The sequence below is a fragment of the Sinocyclocheilus rhinocerous genome, unplaced genomic scaffold (assembly GCF_001515625.1).
Source record: "Sinocyclocheilus rhinocerous isolate Xijiao unplaced genomic scaffold, SAMN03320098_v1.1 scaffold1147, whole genome shotgun sequence".
NCBI classification, from domain to species: Eukaryota; Metazoa; Chordata; class Actinopteri; order Cypriniformes; family Cyprinidae; genus Sinocyclocheilus; species Sinocyclocheilus rhinocerous.
In genome coordinates, this window is record NW_015660497.1 from 15,093 (window position 1) to 26,452 (window position 11,360).

The 11,360-nt window shown below is 35.9% G+C and overlaps 2 protein-coding genes across 2 annotated transcripts in view; one reads left to right on the forward strand and one right to left on the reverse strand.

The window, feature by feature from the left end:
• The window catches only part of LOC107725051 (serine/threonine-protein kinase TAO2-like), a 15,206-nt gene extending 12,732 nt beyond the window's left edge, over positions 1-2,474 (reverse strand). The window contains exon 1 of the mRNA XM_016534192.1: positions 1,998-2,474. The gene's annotated coding sequence lies outside the window, so the exon portion shown is untranslated. The remainder of the gene's footprint in view (positions 1-1,997) is intronic.
• Positions 2,475-5,929: 3,455 nt separating this feature from the next.
• The window catches only part of LOC107725047 (trypsin-like), an 8,217-nt gene continuing 2,786 nt past the window's right edge, over positions 5,930-11,360 (forward strand). Inside the window, exons 1-5 of the mRNA XM_016534190.1 lie at positions 5,930-6,021; positions 9,818-9,838; positions 9,935-10,103; positions 10,183-10,445; positions 10,546-10,685. Coding sequence (XP_016389676.1) covers positions 5,967-6,021; positions 9,818-9,838; positions 9,935-10,103; positions 10,183-10,445; positions 10,546-10,685 — 648 coding nt within the window. The 5' untranslated portion in view covers positions 5,930-5,966. The remainder of the gene's footprint in view (positions 6,022-9,817; positions 9,839-9,934; positions 10,104-10,182; positions 10,446-10,545; positions 10,686-11,360) is intronic.

Consider the following 11,360-nt stretch of genomic DNA (forward strand, 5'->3'; position numbering starts at 1 on the left):
GCATTTTTTTACTTGGATTTCATTAACTAGCTGCGTAACAAGAACATGACCAGTTTCAGTTTATAGGACAACTAAACTATCAATTTAAACAAAAATTTACTGTCAACTACAGACGTTGCATCCATCGATTCCGCCATGTTTCTCATTGACCCAACTCGGAAACTCGGGGCTTAAAGAAAATTTCGAGTTTCCCACTCGTAATAACGACTTTGTGGTGGCGTTCATGTGCGTTCAACTCGTAAATACGATCTATCCGACATGACTTGAACGCACCAATAGAACATATCTGACATGGAGCACAGAGGACCCATGATAGACATGGCCGTTCCCGACGAACACGTGTTGGGACAATCAGCTCAGAAAACAACTCCAGAACAGACACTCAGATCGAAATATAATACTTCAACCAGACACCCCTGCACAATAAGTCAGACGGTGACTCAATCACACCGCGGGAGACAAGCAAGAAGGTAAAAGCCAAAGAAGTTCATCCGAGTTTCAAAGCTTTTAGCGGCATTGGAAACTTTTGTCATTTCTGGTAATGAAGACTAGAAAATACATCAAGGAGAAGCACATGTCATTTGAGCTCTGTGGATCACCAGTACTTCCTTTGCTTCAAACAGCATGATTACAGGGTGGTGGGGGTCTATGGGATGGAGAAGCCTATTTCGCATTTCCTGTTTAAAGAAAGGAGGTTCACGTAAGATCTAAGGGAAAACCCACAGCTGCAAACCAACCCACAATACGACTCTTATGAACAGTAGTTCTCAATTTGCACATTTTGGATATCTGTATATTTAAGGGATGGTTCACTCAAAAATGAAAATTCGGTCATCATTGACTCACCCTCACGTCATTCCAAACCCATTCGTTCATCTTTGAAACTCAAATGATGATATTTTATAAAAACCTAAGAGGGTTCTGACCCTTAACTTTAAGTTAATGTAACCCAAACTTTGATTCAAAGAATTCCTAAAAACACTGATTAATTGTTTAAATATGAATAAAATCCTAAATTAAATCTGTTCATCGTATAAAGCAATGACGTCTACTCAGATTATTTTTTGATGTCTTTTATGGACTTTTAGAAGCATCAACGTTTTAGCCACACTGATTTTCAATTGAAGGAGTAAAATATATCAGGTTTATTAAAAAAAAAACTTCATTAAACCTTCATATAGGCTTGGATTAGGTTGAGTAATTTTTGAAAGCATTTTCATTTTTGGATGAAACATCTGTTAACCCCACCTTATATCTTCAGTTCACACATATAGGCTCCAAGACCTGGGTGTGTCATCCAAAACCTGCAGCAATCAAGACTGAGAAGTGCATCTTTACAAAGTATTGATGAGGTCTTTGACAGTCTTCTAACATTACACAATAAATATCAAGTATTGATTACACTTAGACTTATGTGCTATTATTGTACTTAAATGGTACCCAGTAATGTTCTTCCTTCCACCCACTGAGTGCACTTAAGTCCATAATGTGTTTGTGCAGTTGAAGCACACCTTTCACATCACTAAAACCTTTTTAGTTTGTGTGCAGTGCAGCACTTTTGTTGGCCTCGGGGCTGAATGAATTGTCAAGTGCTTTTTAAAAAAGTGTGAAGATTTGCATACTATTGTATGAATGCTAATTAGGGATGGGGGCAGAATCAGTTTCCGGTGTTCTGCTGGAAAAGGGAAACTAAACAATAGAGAAACACACCGGCTGTCTCTCAAAACGGCATTTTAGGGTATTAGAGACAAAATACTGTGTCCGATGCTCACTAGGTTTTGAGACATATCCATTAACTTAAAAGGGAATGATTGTGTTATGATTTTGGTACAAGCCCATGGTTATAGTGTAATGATGGAAGATGTCCGGCTAGTTCATGACAGGCTCGAGATGAGCGTCTGTCAACACCGAAAGCCTGAAATCTATGCAGCTATAAATGTCTCACAATCACCATTATGTTATAAACTCAAGTGTTCAAATAAAACAGACTGTCTTACCGTGGTGTGCTGCGATCCTGCGCTTTATTCCCGGTGAATAAACACTTATCCGGCTTCCTCCGCAAATAACCGTGGCGTTTGCTGTTTTTTCTCCGCTGCGACGTTTCAAATCAACACACGGTCCATATTTCTACCAACGTCCGCCTTCTAGCGTGCTTAAGAGTATAATATGATAATTATGAACGTCGTACAACACTTTAGTGTCTATGAAGTCTTTATCTCACTCTTTCGCTAACGGTTCGTTAGCCAGCTAGCCAAATGTTTCCTCTTTGAATACGGGCCGCGGCTGGTGTACCTGCTCGCCCGCTCCCGCGCCTATCATATTGCACAGTTACATCCGCACTTTTGATTCTCGGTATGATTTGAAGACTAGTTTTAGTATGGGACTGATTGTCTTTCTATCTAACCCCCTTTTTTGTCCAGGAAACGCAAAATGGCTACGTGGGGCGGGAGCCAACCGGAAGGAAGGTCAAAATTATTTGCCGTGTGTTTCCGGTGAAGAGTGGCGTTGGGAATCTGCCATCTTGATAAGGGCAAAGTTTTTTTTTTTTTTTTTTTTTACAATAAACTAACATACAATGATATGTTGTACATAATAACAACTGCTAGATACATTACACAACTTAAAAGTTTAGATTATAACACTGCTTTAATAAACAGACTGCTCTTTTAAACAGAAGAGATGTATTTATACACTTCATGTTACATGTCAGCTTGTTCACTGACCAAAGTGTAAGAAAGTTGCGCACATCCCACAAACCCACACAGGGCTCAGGTGCAGGACAAAAAAAAGTCAAACTATAACAAAAATACAAACGTATTGGCCCTGACGAAGACCTGGTGGTCGAAACGTTGCCTCAATAAATGATTTTTATGGAGCAGTTACATCAGTGTGCGGACAATACGTTTGTATTTTTGTTATAGCTTGTTCACTGAGCCATACCATTTTTAAGGTCTTTTTTTTTTTATCTATACAGAAAAGTGTAAAATAGGAGAGTTTGGCTGTTACCTTTGCTTTATACCAATTGAAATATCCGAAGCAAAATTTTTATATTTTTATTTTATAGTGTTTATCAATTAAGAAAAAGACAGTGTTACAGCATAAAAATACATTATGGGTTCATTGGCATTTTCTTTCTTTTCTTTTTTTCTTTTTCTGTTTTTAATGCACTCTTGTGCCAGAATCCTTTAGAGCAGTGGTTTTCAAACTGGTCCTGCGTGCACCCCCAGCACTGCACATTTTCTGTGCCTCCCTCATCTATCACACCTGATTCAACTCATCAGCTCATTAGTAGAGACTGCAAGACCTGAAATGGGTGTGTCAGATATGGGAGACATACACAATGTGAGGTGCTAGGGGTGCTTGCAGGACTGGTTTGAAAACCACTGCTTTAGAGTAACTGCAAGAGCAAAATTAAGTCAAATCAATTAGGATTTATTTATGCCTAATACAATGCAGATTGTTTCAAAGAAACTTCACATCAATAAACAGGACAATAACAGTGTAAATGCTGTCAAATTAATCAGTTAATTACTTCAATTTGAGCTGTAGAGCAGCACTATCATTATTCAGCTCATTTATAGTTGCATTTTTTTTCCAATTCAGTTCAATAACTGTCATTTTCAATGTTCAAAAATGACGAAACTAATTCAATTCAGATGTAAAGCAGCTCTACAGAAGGCAATAATGTTATTATTCAGCTCAAGTCAATTTAACGTTGATTAATTTCAGTTTAATAACAGTGTTCAGTTTAAATTCTGTTCTCATCCGATGGTGTTAGTGCAGTTAAATTGATATACTGATCAAAGGACACAAAGGTGAAATATCCAACCGAAACTGATAACAAAAAGTGATGGGTAATGACTACACATAATATGCACTTTTAAGTGCAAAGGTATTTTGTCAGGGTTCAGCCTCTCAGTGAAAGCTAATGTTTTACACAAATGTGTTACACTAATGTACTTTTGAACTCTTTAATCAGGGTGTCAACATGAAGTTAATTTTTAAACATTTTGCTGCTTAAATTGATTGTCAGTTACTAACAGCCTAAAAAAAAAATCAGTTCAATATCCAAAACATACTGTTTTTTAATTATTAATATGGTGGGTACATAAAAATGTACTACACTGAGGCCAACGTAATCAATGAACAAATTTTCATTACCAAACATAAACAAAACAAAAAAAGTAATTGAAACTGTACTGCCCTGTGAATGAGCCATAGTTTATCCTGAAAGAGAACTGACTTGTTAGAAAAAAAAGTCCTGTGTATATTTTCATATTAACAAAAAGGGATGGGTAATGACTACACATAATATGCACTTTTAAGTGCAAAGGTATTTTGTCAGGGTTCAGCCTCTCTGTGAAAGCTAATGTTTTACACAAATGTGTTACACTAATGTACTTTTGAACTCTTTAATCAGGGTGTCAACATGAAGTTAATTTTTAAACATTTTGCTGCTTAAATTGATTGTCAGTTACTAACAGCCTAAAAAAAAAATCAGTTCAATATCCAAAACATACTGTTTTTTAATTATTAATATGGTGGGTACATAAAAATGTACTACACTGAGGCCAACGTAATCAATGAACAAATTTTCATTACCAAACATAAACAAAACAAAAAAAGTAATTGAAACTGTACTGCCCTGTGAATGAGCCATAGTTTATCCTGAAAGAGAACTGACTTGTTAGAAAAAAAAGTCCTGTGTATATTTTCATATTTTTATGATTTGTCATCTGTTATAACAATGCAACTGAATGATGTTTCTGCATGTTGTTATGACTGTTTGCGAAAATAATGAAATTGGAATTTTTTTGTACTATACAATTGGAACCTGCTAAATAAACAAAAGGATAAACCAGAATACTTTATACAACAAAAGCAGTTCCCATTATTATGATGTATTGATGTATTTGCAGAATAAACAAATATTAATTTAATTTATAAAACCATACCCAAGAGAATGGTATCTCTGACATGAAATAAGCAAGATTTGTTTACATGGATGTCAGTTGAGAATTTTTGTAGTGTGTACTCGCGACATTGCTGCTAATAATTCAGAGATGATCAACAGATTGTAAGAACTCCTGTTAACCATGTCCATTGCCTTTTAATGGTTTATTAAATTCTTTATGAAGAGCAGATTTATAATGGGCAAATGTGAAACTGATCATTTCTAAGCAACAATCAAAATTCTCATACTAAGAAATAATGACTTACTTAAAATCACATGTGAATGTGCAGTTAATTGTACAGTACATGCGATCATCACCCAGGCCATTAGGAAATGTTTTCACCTGAGAGAAATGTTCAGGTTTGTTCATAGTAACAAAACCGGTAAAACTAGATGACTGGCTAAAGCAAGTCATCGTCAATGCAAATGACACTTGACACTTGTAATTCTATAGAAACTGCAACTTGGTTAGAAATAGTAATAGTACAAATCACTTATTTTACACTACATTGAAAAAAATAGTGTGGTAATGTGTAGTGAAGTGACCTTCATGATGCCATAGAAGAATCTCTTTATCTAAATGGTTCCATAAAGAACCTTTAACATCTGAAGAACCTTACTGTTTCACAAAAGGTTCTTTGTGGTGAAATACGGTTCTTCAGATTATAAAAAGAAGAGATGGTTCTTTAAAAAACCTTAGACTGAATGGTTCTTTGTGGAACCAAAAATGGTTCTTCTTTGTCATCGCTGTGTCATAAACAACCTTTTAAGCAATGTTTTTAAGAGTGTTGAACTGGAAAGTATTCAATAAGTAATCCTTAACTTTACCTGTAAAGGTGACTGGGGCGTGAAATACACAATAAAAGGCGCTTGAAAAAAAAGATGAGTCAGACTCTCATAGTGGTTGGGCAGAGAATGCTTGATAAACACAGCAACACATGCTTTACATCTCATTAGAGACGGAGAGTAGAGGAAACAGTGGTCAGATCACAGAGCAGAGCAGAGCAGAAGCATGAAGTTAAACACAGCTTTGAGTGTTGCTGGAACCATACTTCTCAATATAGCAGGTAAGTCTTGGTATTGGTATTGGTTAAATGATTTATTGATTTAATAATGTTTAAATGGATTAATTATGACAAGTCAATTTAATTCCTGTTGCTAATGAACTTTGTAACTTAAGCACACTGATACCTGAAATGGCAATTGGTGCAAACACATAAACTATGTGTTTCTCATGATTGTAAACACCTTTTGATTTGAAATCCTATGTTTAAATGCTTGAAATTAAATATAAAATGGGATGCCGACTTTGAACGAAATAGTTCTAAAATACGAAAATGTTTGATAATAATAAAGAATGGTTAGTAGTGTACAAACATTCAACTGTCTATTATACTGCTGTTTTAATATTGCAAGTATCATAATAGTAATTATTTAATATTTCAATAATATTTGAATAATAAATATTCAGTTTAAATATTTCATAAATAATCATCCCAAAAGGGGGATTCACAGTGATGCCTTAGAAGGACCATTTTTTGGTTCCCTATAACCTTTCAGTGAACAGTTTTTAAAATGTTTTTATTTATTCATTTTATTTTATTTTTTATGTGAAGGACATTTTGATAATCTAAATAACATTTTCCACCATAAAAACCTTTTGTGCAATGTAAAGGATCTTCACGGAACAATAAATGCCAATAAAGAACCTTTATTTTTAAGAGTGTAGCTTGATTGTTGATTCACTCTTAAAAATAAAAATTCCAAAACAGTGCCATAAAAGAACCAATCTGGGTTCCCCAAAGAACCTTTCAGTGCACATATCTTAAAAGAACCATTTTTGAACAGAATTTTAATAATCTAAAGAATTTTTTTCACTATAATGATCCTTTTGTGAAATGAAAAGGTTCAGGGGTATTAAATGTTCTTCATGGAACCAAAGATGTCAATAAAGAACCTTTATTTTTTATTGTGTTAAATGGGTATATGTCAAATCTATGAAAACCTTTATGCCCCTTTTTACAAGATGTAATATTAATCTTATGGCTTGAATGTGCCTGTGAAGTTTCAGCTCAAAATACCATACAGATCGTTTATTATAACTGGTTGGAAAGTGTCATTTTTGGGGCGGGGCTAAAAAGTACTGTTTCAGGGGTGTGTTCCCATACATGAAAATGAGCTGCAACTTCCTGACCGACTCCAGAAGGGGGCGGAGCCTAGACGTATCTACTTTGCATATGGCAATAAACAGAGAGGAGAAGCAACATGAGCGAGAGTAAGAGGACCGGTATTCAGCCGTACAGTACATGTACGAACTGGACTCAGACACAGAACAAGGAGAGACTACAGCAGAAGAAACAATAATGCAAATGAACCAGACTGTCTCGGAATGGTAGTTTAAATCATTTATTGTACTTGTATAGTTTTTCACAGCCGCTTTGTAACGATGGATGCGACACAGCCGATCGCACGCAGACAAAATGGCGGACATAGCACAACACCCTGAGAGCTGAGGGTATAGTAATACACGTCTGTCAGTCAATATGACGTCATATTGCGGACAGGATCCAAACCGCTCGTTTTTTGAGCCTGGTTTGGTTTTATGAAGATTAAAAAAAAAGACTGGATGGATTTTTATCATTCTAAGATGGCTGTGTACACACAATTCCAACACACATTTCTGTCCAAACACCTTGTAAAAGTGGATTTTGCATAATAGGTGCCCTTTAAAGCATAATTATTTTCATGTTAAGAGTCCAAGTATGTCACTAGGGCAAATAAAAGATCCTGAAAGTGGCTGTAAGACCTGTTTCACAGCAGCTGCACAAGTAAGCAGTGAGTATAGGGTGTATTTAAACATTAAGCGTACCGTTCACGCAAGCATATTTACATTTAGGCTACATTTAGTCTTTTATCCAAGGCGACTTACAAATGAGGACAATGGAAGCAATCAAAATCAACAAAAGAGCAATGATATGCAAGTGCTATAAGAAGTCTCAGTCATCTTAACGCAGTACACGTAGCAAGTTTTTTAAAAATTATATAATAAATTAAAAGTAAACAGATAGAATAGAAAAAGAATAGAGCAAGCTAGTGTTAGAGGCCTTTTTTGCTTTTGTTAATTGTATAATAAATAAAAAGAAAACAGATAGAATACAAAATGATTAGAAAAGCTATTGTTAGTTGTTGTTTTTTTAAAGAAAACAAGCAGTAAATGAATAGAGTGCAAGCCTAAAAGGGACATGTTTTTTTTTTTAAAGAATAGAATTAGAATATCCAGCAAGATAAGTATTGAAGATTTGGAATCTGCTCTTGACAGTCAGTCTTGGTCTGTAGTTCTCTAAAAGAGATGGGTTAAGGGTGGGTTTCTTAAGTAGTGTGGTTGTACAAGCCTGTCTAAATGCTGAGGGAAAAACACCATATAACAAGTGTATAACATATGTGTATGTGTATAACAAGCATATACATAGCAGGAAAAATTGGTATAGAAACAATTTTCACTTAGAAATTGCTATTAAATTAATTACAAAGATTCAGCAAGTAACACACTGAATTAAACACAGAAAAAGTTTTTACAACTTCAGAAAATAATTTTTACAGTGTAGAAGTGTAATTGCAAGTAGTTTTGGTGAGCCAATTTTGCCATGCCCAGTAACAAATAAATGGTGAAATTACAAAATAAATCAACATGATCTGTTACAATATAAGCTTTTATGAAGCAGCATAAAACACTTAAAGGGGTCATATGATGCGTTTTTAATTTTTCCTTTCTCTTTGGAGTGTTACAAGCTCTTGGTGCATAAAGAAGATCTGTAAAGTTGCAAAGACTAAAGTCTCAAATCCAAAGAGATATTCATTATAAAAGTTAAGAGTCAACCACGCCTACCTAAAATGGCTCGTTCTAACACGCCCCCACATACCTACGTCACGATCTGGGAAGATTTGCATAACACCGCCCAAATGTGCACGCAAAGAAAGAAAGCGTGGTTTCAGGAACAGCAGTAGTGTCACCAAATAATGTTATTTTTAGCAACATCATATGACCCCTTTAAGCAAACTACTTACCCACTTTTTTTAAAAGTTAAAATCTGATTATTTTTGTTGATGAATTACCTTTTAGATATCAATTTGATTCCATAAATTGATGTGAAAATTATATATGCAAATTAGATTGACTAAAGCATAGCCCTCACAGCAGGGCCGTGCACAGACCTTTTGAGGGGCATGTGCCCCCCCCCCCTTAATGACAATTGAAATAACATACCTTTCATTAGCTAAATATTTGTAAAGCAGACAGACAGATGTAAAGGGTGACCAATATCATTGATTTATTGAAGGAAAAAAAAAACACCATCTCCAAAAAAAAGGGCACTTCGGAGGTAAGGGCAAAAAGGGCATGTGCTCTGCACAGGTTGCGCCCTACCTGTGCACGTGCCTGCCTCACAGACCAATTACTCATAACCATTTTATAATTTATGGCCATTATTAAAACAAATACTTAATGCAGTAACCCAAAACTGTGTTTTCTGTAACCCAAAAACTGTGAGATTCTATCAGTTTCGAAGCACATAAACCTGCTTTTGTTGTTACACTGCTACTTCACACAGTGTGAAACAGGCCTCCTAATTTAGCTCACATTACTGACCGGATCAGCTTCTATTTTCCTGGCAAGACAATGAAATCATTTCACAACCAGGCTATAATCCTTAAACACTACAATCCACGTCAAACTATTATCTTGATTCACGGCAATGGTATGTGCCAACACTTATGTAAAAGGTGAAAGAGTGAGGTTGCAGGCCACACAAACCAGTTAATCAACTCCATGTATGTTCATCTAATTGTTTGGTCTCTGTCTTCCAGGTTCTCTCTGCCAGTTAGATGGTAAGTTGTCATGGATTTAACGACCATAAAACTATCATTCCACATATCTTGTGTGTATTATATCATTTTAATTGTCATTGTCTTTCCTCTCATCAGTGTGTGGTCAAGCCCCCCTCAACACCAAGATTGTTGGAGGAGAGGATGCAACGGCAGGGTCTTGGCCTTGGCAAGTCAGCATTCACAGCACCGCATTTGGGGGCCATTTCTGTGGTGGGAGTCTAATCAACAAAGACTGGGTTTTGTCTGCAGCGCACTGCTTCCAGAGGTATGAAGTTTAAATACAACTCAAGACACTATTATGAAATGATGCTAGTTGAATTAACACAGACTTTTCCTATGCACAGCTCCCTGGGTACCATTCGGATCTACCTGGGACGTCAGAGCCAGTCGGGATCAAACCCTAATGAAGTTCTCAGGACAGCGAGTGTCATCAACCATCCTGACTATTACGATCCTACCCATGACAATGACATAGCACTGCTCAAACTCTCTTCATCTGTGACTTTCACTAATTACATTAGGCCAGTCTGTCTGGCGGCTGCTGGTAGTAAATACGCTGCAGGTACAGAGACCTGGGTCACTGGCTGGGGAGCACTACAGTCTGGAGGTGCAGATTTGCTTGCAAAACAACAGAACTGTAAAGCTCAACAATTGACTGTAACTGGCCATTAAAAGCATCCAAACTTGTCCTCTGATCTGTGTCACAGGTTCGTCTCCTGACAAACTGCAGGAGGTGATGATACCAGTTGTGAGCAGCAGTGACTGTGATGATGCTTATGGAGGGGGCATCACAAGCAATATGATTTGTGCTGGATTGTTAAATGAGGGAGGAAAAGATTCATGTCAGGTAAGACATCAGTCGTTCGTATGAACCTTTTTTAAAATTACAAAACCCTAATTAACATATTTTGGATCACCTGCAAGCTTTACATTACCATTAACAATCTATCAGTGTTGCAAGATATTATAAAAAAAAACAGTCTAATGGACAATCAACACTAACCCAATGACCCTAGCCCAAACATTACAACTCTAAATTTGCCACTCCCAAATAATTGATATTTTACAGTCACTGTTATGCATTACACACAACTTAAGTCACTGTATAGGCTAGTAGTAATTATAAAAACAGTGTGCTCAACCAGTGCAACCGGTACACTGTAAAAAATGTTCACCCCTTTCAACTTAAAAACGTACGTTTTGTGGCTGCCTTAAAATTTTAAGTTAAATCAACTTAAAAGTACAAGTCATTTCAACTCACTAATTTAAATCTTGCCTAGTGCTGAATTGTTTTATTGAAGTTCATTTTACTTTACATTTGCTGTTTCAACTTAAGTTCAAAATTTTTAACATGAATTTTCTAGTTATGATAATGTAAACTTTATTTTAGATCCAGATAAAAAAAATATACTACAACATTTGTTTGAAACATTTCAATTTTATTTTTTTCTTGCAGTGCTTATAAACAGGGTTTTAATATTAAGAACAGTACACAACCTGCCTGTGCATGCTAATGTGTGAA